This window comes from Sinocyclocheilus rhinocerous, unplaced genomic scaffold (assembly GCF_001515625.1).
Source record: "Sinocyclocheilus rhinocerous isolate Xijiao unplaced genomic scaffold, SAMN03320098_v1.1 scaffold1050, whole genome shotgun sequence".
In the NCBI taxonomy this organism is placed as follows: Eukaryota; Metazoa; Chordata; class Actinopteri; order Cypriniformes; family Cyprinidae; genus Sinocyclocheilus; species Sinocyclocheilus rhinocerous.
Window position 1 is genome coordinate 30251 of NW_015651629.1, and position 12873 is coordinate 43123.

General features: G+C 32.6%; 1 protein-coding gene across 1 annotated transcript in view; it reads left to right on the forward strand.

Moving 5' to 3' along the window:
• The window catches only part of LOC107713227 (nidogen-1-like), a 47169-nt gene that overhangs the window by 16412 nt on the left and 17884 nt on the right, over window positions 1-12873 (forward strand). The window contains exons 7-11 of the mRNA XM_016518677.1: window positions 1529-1780; window positions 4225-4425; window positions 5267-5500; window positions 8635-8772; window positions 12360-12488. Of these exons, the coding sequence (XP_016374163.1) occupies window positions 1529-1780; window positions 4225-4425; window positions 5267-5500; window positions 8635-8772; window positions 12360-12488 (954 nt within the window). The remainder of the gene's footprint in view (window positions 1-1528; window positions 1781-4224; window positions 4426-5266; window positions 5501-8634; window positions 8773-12359; window positions 12489-12873) is intronic.

Below are 12873 nucleotides of genomic sequence, written 5' to 3' on the forward strand. Positions count from 1 at the left end.
AGTGACATTAAAACACATTTTAGGCTTATTAATAAGAAATGTGCATTGTGCACAAGTAATCCTCCAAATAAAGTTTCATTAAAATTTGTATATCACTAGGTCTCGAGTTATCTGTCAGTAAATATTTTAATAGATTTGAACTATACTTAGTATGAAATAAATGTATTTTAAATATATTACTTTTTTACTAGGGTATATAGACATATTTATATTAAAAAAAACTAATGGTAATAAAATTGACCAAAAAAATTCACAAAAACTGCTAAAACAGAAAATATAAAAATAAAAACAAATTAATAATATTAATACAAAACGTCTATAGTTTTTATTAATGTTTATTTCGTTTCATTTTGCGTAATTTTATTTGATTGTATTAGTAATAGTTTATTTAGTACATCAAGTTAAACTAAATAAAAATGAGAAATGTTGCTTTGACACCAAACTGAAATTAATTTTATTTCAGTTAACATTTATTTTATGAAATAGTAATGAAACAGTTTTGTAATGGTTTTGGTTTTAGTTTAATGATAATAACTCTGATCCCAAGCAATACTATGTGTTTGGCTGTATTATATAAATTTGCTTCATCCACTCTTACTAAACAACAATAATTCCCTAAATATTAGGGCTGGGTTTTGACACAAATTTCATGATTCGATTCGATTCTCATTCACAAGCTTGCGATTCGAATTCAATATCGATTCAATATCGATTATTTTGGATATATATCAGGTACAGTACATGCCAAAATTTCTCAAGGAAAAAAAATCTCTCAACTAATGCTGTAAAATATACATGAGAGTCAGTTGGTACTGCATTACTGTAATATTGAAGGTTAAAGCTGACTGATTTGCAGGCTACACAACTGCTAAAACTACACTTAATGAAGATTTTAAAATAATAAAGTTACAATTATATAATGATATTTCTACTTCAATTCGTTTTTTTTTTTTATAGGCTATAAACATTTAAATGGTGGCTGTCATAAAACTTGATGGATTTATTCAAACATAAATTAAACATTGAAGAACAGTAAAAATTATAATGAATATGTTATATGGTGCATATATTTAGCAAAATGCCCCTCTCTACAGTTTATTTTTCTATGTAAAGTTGTACTCTTTCTTTTAACTTACCTTCGGATGTTTAGTCATGTTTATTTTGTGCTATAACTAGTAATAAAGCGGAGGAGATGATCAGTTCACTGAGGCGCTACAGCGATCTGTAACTCCACATTAAACAGCGCCAAAATGTCATTAATTGTTTGAATACTACAATACAATGGACAGAATTTGAAATCTGAGACTTTGCTTCATATTAAAAGTACCAAAGCACAATGCTTATTGCGATATATTGGGTGGAAAGTGCCCTTCAATGTTGCATCCATTAACAGAAAACAGGCTAGAATAATCGATTCTTGGGATTTAAGAATCGATATCGTTCTGTAAAAATGAGAATCGATTAAAATTGAGATATCGATATTTTTTACCCAGCCCTACTAAATATCACATCTTTTCCGACTCCCCAGGCAAGCCTCAGAGGATGAACGGGAAGGTCAATGGCAGGATCTACGTTGGTGATTCTCCGTCTCCTGTGGAGTTTTCTAACAATGATCTGCACTCGTATGTGGTGACTAACGACGGCCGGGCGTATATCGCCATCAGCAGCATCCCATCCAGCGTCGGCCCGTCTCTGCAGCCCCTGCTGGCTCTGGGCGAAACCATCGGCTGGGCCTTTGCTCTGGAGCAGCCCGACTACCAGAACGGCTTCAGCATCATCGGTGAGACCTGATCAGTAACTATTTATAATTATCTATTTTAAAGACATTTTTGGCTTATGTTTATACAGTTACCTCTTTGTCTCTTAAAAAAAGAATTTCCAACCATGATGCAATATTGTCATAAAATGAGTTTTGCTTCCAGCTACTGCTTTGTCATTATTATTATTATTATAATATTAACTTTATATTAACATTAATCATTAATGATTTTTTATATGTAATAATATTTGTTATATTATTGATTTGTTATTGTTGTTGTTGTTAATAATAATAACTTAATTTAACAATATTACTAACATTATTACCATTAATCATTTTAATTATTATTAGGTTAATATTATTAACTTAATATTAAGTATTAACGTAATATTAACAATATTATTAATATTGTTACCATTAATCATTTTAATAATTAATAATATTCATGAAATTGTTTCTTCTTCTTCTTCTTCTTAGGTTAATAATATTAGCTAAATATTAACAATATTAATAATTTATAATACTTCTTATTTTTTACTATTATTATTATTGTTGTTGTTAGGTTAATAATATTATTTTATATTTATATTCATAATATTATTGTAATTATTAATACTAATTAATAATATTCATGAAGTTATTATTATTTATTATTTTTGTTAGGTTAACATACATTTGATTTCCAGCCATGGTACTTACAGTATATCATTATGAAATCTCAAAACCTGCCTTCAGCTACTTGTTTGCCTGTCAAAGCATAAAATTCATTAATTAAATGTATTAATATTTGAGCCCTATTAATATGATGTTCAAAACATTTATTAATATTTATTACTGTTAGAGATTGTTTAAATAGTAATATTGCTTTGGCAATCACCAACACGTGAGACACGTTTGTGTAACCTTTAAATAACGTTATAAGCGCGACAAGAAAACTGGACATTTCAACATTCTTCGAAAATAAAAAAAACGTTCAAGTAACATTTTATTTTGGGTGAAAATAAAGTTAGAACGTTGTAAAGAATGTTTTAAGAACATTTAAATAACGTTATAATGACGACAAGAAATCTGGACATGTTTCCATCCAAAGATGCGAATTTAACTTATGCGCAAAACTGGAATATCGCATAAAACATTTGCGAATAAAGCACCGTTTCCATCCAACGATTCAAAGAGAACAAAATCGTCACTTCCTGGTAAACTGCCACTAAATATCTTTAAGAAAATTAGGAGAAGCCACTGAATATAATAATTTACTTTCATATATAATAAATTACTTGCTTCACTTGATGCTAGTAATTTTAATAATTTTCGAACCATCTCAAATCTTCCTTTTATTACCAAAGCACTGGAGAAAACGGTGTTTATTCAGCTACAGTCTTTCCTTAGTGCAAATCAGATTTTTGAAACTTTCCAGTCTGGTTTTAAGCCTCTGCATAGCACAGAGTCTGCTTTATTACGGGTCTTTAATAATACTTTGTTAGCGACTGACTCTGGTGACTCTGTTATCCTAATTCTGTTAGACTTAACCTCTGCTTTTGATACAGTTGATCATAAAATTCTTCTATCTCGACTAGAATATTTTGTGGGCATCCAGGGAACTGTTCTTAGCTGGTTCAAATCATATTTAACAAATAGAAGTTTCTCTGTCAGATTGGGTAATTTTTCTTCGTCGCCTGCTAAACTTTCCTGTGGAGTGCCACAGGGCTCTATTCTCGCACCCATTTTTTCTTTGTATTTACTTCCTTTGGGCTCTATTTTCAGAAAGCATAGTGTATCATTTCACTGCTATGTTGATGATACCCAAATTTATTTACCTCTGAAACAAAATAAACATGCTGCTCTGGAATCTCTTTTTGCATGCCTTGATGAAGTGAAAATGTGGTTCTCTCAAAATTTCTTATTTCTGAATGAATCAAAAAGTCGTGGTTATAGTCTTTGGCCCCAGTTAAAAAAACAAACTTGAAACTTGTGCCTCAGAGTGAGCAGACGTAACACAATAAATGCTGTCCTTGCTTTTAGAGGTGGATGCCTGCTGTTTGGGAACGCAGTCGTGTAAGACAATAATTATACAGAAATACTTTGACGACAGACTTTCCTCAGGCATTTCAGAACGACCAAAACAACATATAGATGCTGTGAACGAGATCGGTCCGCTGCTAGTCAAATTATCCCGTCTCATAGCGCAAAGTCACATGACTTTTTCAATGCGCATGGTGGAATTAAAAAAAAAATTTGGTGGAAAAAGTTTATCCTACTCAATTGTGCGCATACGTTTTTTATGCACATTTTTAGAATTTATGCGCATCTTGGCGTTTCCATCCAGCGTTTTTTATGTGATATTCCAAAATGCGCATAAAAATAGGTGGATGGAAACATAGCTAATGTTTTAGAAACAGTTCAAAACAATGTTCCCACAGGGTTTTTCTAACCTAACTTTGTGGCCTGGGTCCCGGTCTCCGCAGGAGGGGTTTTCACGCGACAGGCCGAGGTCGTCTTCCAGCCCGGGAACGAGCGGCTAAGCATCAGGCAGGAGTTCGGCGGCATCGATGAACACGATCATCTGCTGATCAGCACCGAACTGGACGGCAGGATTCCAGAGGTGCCTCGAGGAGCCATGGTCCAGATCGAGCCCTACAGCGAGATTTACCAGCACTCCAGCAACCGTGAGTCAACTTCTCAGATTCATGAGACCTGACAGTCAGAAATATCATCATCTCAAGCTCGTAAATGACCGAGCAAAGTCGTTTTTTCCAGTAACAAACTCTGGATTCTCTATGACACCTGGGTTGTGACATTCGAAGCAACTCTGTAGTCAATTAAGTGAATGTAATTCTGTTATTTTTAAGGAATATTGGAATATGTTACGAAATGAAATTAGATTAACACAAGATTTAAGTTATTTTATAGTAATGTGAACAGTTGTTTTTAAAAGAATCCAGAATTGTACTCATGTTTTAGTAATTTACACCTAATTAGACATGCGCTTTCAATTTTAAACAGGCATTTAATTTAATTTAATTTTATTTAATTTAATTTAATTTTATTTTATTTTATCATTGATTTTATTATTATTATTATTATTATGGTTAAAGTTTTAATTGTGATCGTACATCAATTAAGTGCTGTAATTCAGTCATTTTTAAGGTGTTCTATAGCTAATGTAAAGCTAATAACTCAACCTTTGGGGTTTGCTTTGTGTAAATGTATAAAAATGACAGCATTCTAAAAATGAGACGCTCAAGTTAAAAGAAGTTAAAATTTAAAAAAGATTCTGAAATGTATATATATATATTCCTATGTTCACTTGAAAAAACCTTTTAATCTAAAGCTGAAACATATGAACACATGAGCTTGTGCGGTTTAATGGCACAAACATTTATAACCTCTAGCCCCTCTTTGAGTATTGCAGTTTGTTACCCATGCACGTTAAGTATGTTGCATTTGCCTTCATGTCTATAGCATGCTGTCTATATCAATCCTCAGTCTTCTCTGCGATGTTTACAGTGATCACGTCCTCGTCACGGCGGGATTACACCGTTAGCATGCCGGACGGTAGCGTTCGCACACACAGCTACCTGTGGACACAGAGCATCAAGTTCCAGAGCTGCCCTCACGAGGAGGTCCTGAGCGCTGTGCCGGCGAGCCAACAGCTCAGCGTCGACCAGATCTTCGTCATGTACGACTCCAGCAACCAGCTGATCCGCTTCGCCATGAGCAACAAGATCGGCTCCATCCACAGTAAGAAAACCTAGAACTACAGCAGACACGTGAACATTCACCGCTTAGTGCTAAAACACACGACACAGTCACTAAACACTGGGTTCTGTCATATATATGTGTTGGATAATGACTCATACACTACTGTTAAAAGTTTGGGGTCGGTAAGATTTCCTAATGTTTTTGAAAGAAGTCTCTTCTGCTCACCAAGGCTGCATTTATTTGATCAAAATGCTGAAAAAAATGTGAAATATTATTATAATTTAAAATAACTGTTTTCTATGTGAATATATGTTAAAGTGTAATTTATTCCTGTGATGCAAAGCTGGATTTTCAGCATCATTACTCCAGTCTTCAGTGTCACACCATTATTTATTTATTTTAATTGCACATTTTCATGATTTTATTATTTTTTAGTAAGTATTTTATTATTTTAAAATAATTCACTGTAATTCTATATTTTATTGGTTTTTATTTAGCTATTATTTAAAGGGGTCATATGATGCGATTTCAAGTTTTCCTTTCTCTTTGCAGTTTTACAAGCTGATTGTGCATAGATAAGATCCCTGAAGTTGCAAAGACTAAAGTCTCAAAACCAAAGAGATATTCTTTATCAAAGTTAAGACTCTGCCACGCCCCCCTAAAATGGCTCGTTCTAACACGCCCCCACATATCTACCTCACTATGTGAAAATATTTGCATAATGCCGCCCAAATGTGCACGAAAAGAAAGAAGGCGTGGTTTCAGTAAACGCAGTTAGTGTTGAAGCAGCCATGTCAAGGAGACGCTGTGTGTTTCTAGGCGAAAGCAAATCTTTAAAAAAGCATCATATGACCCCTTTAAATTCTAAATTATTTTTAATTTTACAAATTTATAGTTTTATTATTTTTTAATAAGCATTTTATTTTTATTGTTATTACTTTAAAATAATTTATTTTAACTGGACATTGTATGGGTTTTTATTTAGCTATTATTTAAATTCAAAATTATTTTTAATTTTACAAATTTATAGTTTTTTAGTAAGCATTTTATTTTGTCTATTATTTTAAAATTATTTATTTAAATGTTAAATTATTTAAATGTTTTTTTTTATGATTTTGATTAATTATCTTCCTTCAGAAATCATTCTAATATGCTGATTTGCTGCTCAAGAAACATTTCTGATTATTATCAATGTTGAAAACAGTTGTGCTGCACAATATTTTTGTGGAAACTGTGATGCATTTTAGTTTTAAGGATTCACAGATGAATAGAAAGTTAAAAAGAGCAGCGTTTATTTGAAATAGAAATCTTTTGTTACATTATAAACATCTTTACTGTGGCCTTTGATCAATTTAATACATCCTTGATGAATAAAAGCATTCATTTCTTTAAAAAGAAATCTTACTGATCCCAAAAATTGAACTATGACTGTAAAATTGTACTAACTCTGCTGGTTAAGTTCATGTATGGGATCTCCGTAGAAACTTTAACTCAGTCTCCCGCTGATGTTTATGACTTGTGTGTTCTGGGTCAAAGGTGGTGCGAGTGTTTGTGCTGGTTTCTGTAAGCCGATCTGAGTTAAAACCGCAGCTGAAGAAGAGCGCTAACATCTGTGCAGTTCAAACACACGCCGTCTCTCGTTCAGGACAAACGTCCGTCAGCAGGAGCCGTAACCAGCGTGTTGGTGGTTATTAAGATCAGCATCTCGCTGAGTTTTAAAGGGGTCATAGGATGCTACATGCACTTTTACAAGTAGTTTGAACTGAAATGTGTGTTGGCAGTGTGTGTACAACCACACTATAATGATAAAAATCCACCCAGTTTTTTTTTAATCTACTCAAATCTTTACCCCTTTCTCAAATTGAGCCGATCTCAGATGCCTGTCTGTGTGACGTCACAGCCCTAATTTATAAATATGATATGTGCTCCTGGAGCACAAAAGCAGTGTTAAGTCGCTGGGGTATATTTGTAGCAATAGCCAACAATACATTGTATGGGTCAAAATTATTGATTTTTCTTTGTAACAATATCCACTACAGTTCAAAATCTGAGGTCAGTTCATTTTATTTTCTTTCTTTTTTATTTTTAAAGAAATTAATAGTTTTATTCAGCAAGGATGTGTTAAAGTGATAAAAAAAAGTGATAGTAAAGACTTACATTGTTAGAAAAAAATTATTCTATTTCAAACAAATGTTGTTCTTTCTAACGTTTTATTCATTAAAGAATCCTGAAAAAAAGTATCACAGGTTCCAAAAAAAAATATTAGGGAGCACGGCTGTTCACAACAATAAATAAATCATAAATCGGCATATTAGAATGATTTCTGAAGATCATGTGACACTGAAGACTGGAGTAATGATGCTGAAAATACAGCTTTGATCACAGAAATAAATTACATTTTAAAGTATATTAAAATAGAAAATCATTAAGTTAAATTGTAATAATATTTCACAATATTACTGTTTTTTCTGTATTTTTGATCACATAAATGCAGCCTTGATGAGCATAAGTGACATCTTTAAAAAACATAAAAAATCATCAAACTTTTGAATAGCAGTGTAGCATATATATTTAACTTTACATCTTTGTATCTCTTTACGATGTACTGTATGTAGGCAAAATTGTATATATTATAGCAGTTGTAGGTTATAATTAATAATTTCTTATGTGGCGATATTGAGGATTATGAAGCCAGTGAGGTTTAAATGATGCATGTAGTAAATGACAGGGTTAAAAAAGGAAGTAGTATTTTTGTGGCTTCTTTGATTGGTCAGTTTTATGGATAAATGAAAGAGTGTTTTATGATTCAGAAGCGAGTAAAAGATGATGCTGAAAAGATGAAAAGATGGATTTATGCTATCCAAAAGATTGGATATAATGCTACTTTGGCTTGGAATAATCTACAAAGCATTCTAAAGCTGACAGTGTTTCCATCATTACATGAATTTAAGCTACTTTTAACAAGCTGTGTGTTTTATCCTTTGGTGAATTGTTGTTGTGATCTTTGATTTGTGTTGTGATGTGAACTTGTATATACTATGTTATTTGTTGCTGCTTTCTTGGCCAGGTCACTCTTGCAAAAGACCTGGAGATTTTAACCTGGTTAAATAAAGAAATGCTGCGACTCTCAGCTTTTGATGTGGTTTTATATTTATGTGCGTGGTGTGTTTTAGGCGGGATCCCGGAGCAGAATCCCTGTTTCACCGGGAGACACGGATGCGACACTAACGCCGTCTGTCGTCCCGCTCAGGGAAAAGAGTTCAGCTGCGAATGCGCCGCTGGATTCATTGGCGACGGACGGGTTTGTTACGGTAACGATCCTCGTTCACAGATTGTCAGTGTTGGGAAGGTTACTTTGGAAATGTAACAGGTTACAGATTACAAGTTACTGTAATTAAGGGGAGACACTGCAGGCAAAAGCACTGTTTTTGTCAATTTTGAGATTTTGTGCTTTTTGGCATTTCATAAAGTGTTTTTTCAGACTAGTGGAAAGAGAACATCCAAAAGACACTGTTTTATAGCACTTTATCTATTTGTGTCAATAGATTTCAATTGCAATACATATTTTTAAAGGCCGTTTTCTCAAAATGAGTTTTTTCTCCCACACCGAGCCATAAATCACCACTTCAGTAGCACTTTAGTACAGTAGTACTAAATAAAAGCTTATTTATTCAACTTTCAGATGATGCATAAATCTAAATTTCGAAAAATTGACACTTGAAGGCACAATATGTAAGATTTTTTTATTAAAATATCCAAAAACCACTAGAACAGTGTTATATATTTAGCTGACTTGTGTACTTACATTATCCCAAATGTTTCGAAGAATGTTTAAATCCAGAGAAATAAGCAATTTTAACTAGTGACACGGACCGTGTCTATAGTGTCATTGTGTCGCCTGCCAATGACGTCATAACCCCTCGATTTCCGGTTTTGTTTTGTAGAAAACATGGAAACACCAAAGACGCTTTAATATGTTGTGCGTATTAATAGACCGGTGACGACCGCACAGAGTAGCATTATAACAGAACTTTCAAATGTATCTAGTATGATAAAACAGCGCTGCTTTTGCAATACATATTTTTAAAGGCCGTTTTCTCAAAATGAGTTTTTTCTCCCACACCGAGCCATAAATCACCACTTCAGTAGCACTTTAGTACAGTAGTACTAAATAAAAGCTTATTTATTCAACTTTCAGATGATGCATAAATCTAAATTTCGAAAAATTGACACTTGAAGGCACAATATGTAAGATTTTTTTATTAAAATATCCAAAAACCACTAGAACAGTGTCTACGCCTTTGTCTCTTTGTTTGTTTTGATTACACGCCCTCTAGTGGTGAAAATTACATATTGTGCCTTTAAGACTGGTTTTGTGGTCCATGGTCATATATATAATAATTATACACAGTACACACACATATATTATGTAAACAAAAACGTTTATTTTGGATGCGATTAATCGCGATTAATCGTTTGACAGCACTAAAAGAAAGAAATATATTACAAACACAGACTCTTTCATGACTCAGAAAACGATAAAAATGTGTCCTCATCTTGTGCATTAGAAGTAGAAGTGGACACTGCATTTATAACTGCATGAGAGGATGATATATGAGCTGTAAGTTTCCCGCTGACATGTTGCAAGCTTTATTTAACATCACAACTGACAACATATGGAATACTCGCAGTCAGATACGCAAATGATTATATTTTGACGTCACTAAAGGGAAATAACCTGATTTATTAATAAAGTCATGTAAACGCAGCTTACTTGCGTTGTCAGGTTACTGATGTGCATGTAAACGGGAAAAAATTGTTATTTTAATAAGCTGATTTTTGTGAGTTATCAGCTCACTGGTGTGCATGTAAACGTGCTCAGTGTTTGTTCAAACATCTGCGTTGAGTTACTGAAGAGCTCGTTCATCTCAGCGCTGATACATCGAGTTGTTCTCTGGTTGTAGAAGTTATATTATAATTTAATTTGACTTCAAAGCACCTCCCGGTTCACAGACGGGTCGATGATCCAATGCAGACTCGTGACTGTATATACAGTGTTTGATTCATGGGATGTTTCCTCTCTTTGGAATTTAGTGTAAAGAAAACACTTTTTTTACCTTCTGGACTTTCTGCATGATTTGGGCCACAATTTGTCCCCCTTTTTTAGAAGATCTGGGTCTTTTTATTGTTAAGAACTGCTTTTCATGTCGAAACAGACACCAGCGCATATGCACAGAAACAGACGTTAATTATTGCTGCTTTTTCTCTTAAATAATTTATCTCAAAGACCCTGAATGATGAAATTAACATTTATTTATTTATTTTATTATTATTATTATTATTATTATTATTATTATTATTATTATTATTATTATTATTATTATTATTATTATTATTATTATTATTATTATTATTATTATTATTATTATTATTATTATTATTATTATTATTATTATTATTATTTTAGTTAAAGTTTTGGCAATTAAGTTTTGTTTGTTTTTGTCATTATTATTATTTTAAAATTGTTTATATAGTTTTTATTATTTTTTATTTATTAGTATTTAATTTTTGCTTTCACTTTATTTTTAGTTGAAGTTGTTAAAATTTTGTTAATTTTTTTAAATGTCTATATGGTTCATCTTTATTTAATTATTTATTTAAACTTGTCTAAATAGTTTTTATTATTTTTTATTTATTAGTATTTAATTTTTGTATTTTCTGTTTTCACTTTGATTTTAGTTAAAGTTGTAGTAATTTTGTTGTGCTTTTTGTCATTTTTTTATTATTTTTAAATATGTCTAGTATTATTATTAGTAGTAGAAGTATTAGTATTATTTATTAATAGGTCTAAAAAAACAGAATTATTACAATGAAATAAAAATTCAGTCTTTAAAAAATTAAACTAAATATTTATTTATTTGTTTGTTTATTTATTTATTCACTCATTTCTTTTTTTCCTTCTTTCCTTCTTTCTTTCTTTCTTTCTTTCTTTCTTTCTATCACATTTTCAAACTAATCCAAAACCTAAACAAGCAATTGAAACAAAATATAAGTAATGAAAACAACATTAAAATAGTTTATAATAAAACTGTAAAATGTTAGAATGGATGTAAACAATAAAGTCAAATAAAATAAAAATAAAGAATATGAAAAAATAAATAATGTATGCTATAAATTGTGAAGTATTTGTACATCATAGTAGTGTTTCTTGTACTGCCTTTATGTTTTTTGCAGATTTCAGCATTGGCCTCCGTCCCTGAGTATTTCCATTAACTCTTTCCGCGCCAACGTTTTTGATGATTTTCACTCAAATTTCATGGCCCCCAGAATATTTTGTTGTATGAATATCTGAACATGCAATACATCAAGCTAAACATAAAAAATCAGTTTTATTGTAGCTTCAAGCAATCATTTTTATCAACACTTGAGTGTTGGTAGGTTTCATTAAAAAAGCAACATTTTGAGCAAAATCGCATTTTTATCAAGTACTACATCTGGATCATATTCAGTACTATTATCAAAGCAAAGATGCAGTAGATGGCTTCCGTCAGCACTCCCAAAGCTTGCACAGGCCTTTATCACTTTCTGGATTGACATTTCACTCGGTAGCATTTGGCAGTTTTCATTTATATGCGGTTAGTGTTGATGATCGAATTATTTTTCATATGCATATGCTTACATATGAGATCGCTCGTTTCTGTGTCTTCCTGGCCTGTGTTTTTGATCGAGTGATTATGGAGACTTAATTCAGGAGATGCGTAATAGCGCCCCCTAACGTATAACAACCCGGAAAATTCCGTGTTTGGCGGGGAAAGAGTTAATAAAAAAACTTCAAAATAAAAGCCTATATTGACCTGCTGTCTGTGTTAGTATATGAATTTTTGTCTTTGTTTCTCAGATGTTGATGAGTGTTCAGAAAGCCCTCGGATCTGCGGTCCGTACAGCATCTGCAACAACCAGCCGGGATCTTTCCGCTGTGAATGTCTGGATGGTTTTCAGTTCGCCGGCGACGGACGGACGTGTGTCGGTAAGAGCCTGTGTTTTAGAGACACGCACACGTTCGACCGAACCGCTTCTGAACAGGGTTTGAGTTTGCTGTGATTTAGGGCTGTCAAAAAAATTTCGAATTTCGAATATTCGTCGATTTAAAATAAAAATCCACATTCGATTTAAAATAAAAGTTAAAAAATGTGTTTGTCTGTGTGTGTGTGTGTGTCTGTGTGTGTGTATCTGTGTGTGTGCGTGTGTGTGTGTGTGTGTGTGTGTCTGTGTGTGCGCGTTTTTGTGACAAATGAGGACATACATTTGTATAATGACAAGGGTATGATATAGGTATTACAAGGAGAAGGTGACTTTTCTGGACATTACCCCATGTCCCCACTTTTCAAAACGCATATAAATCACACAGAGGG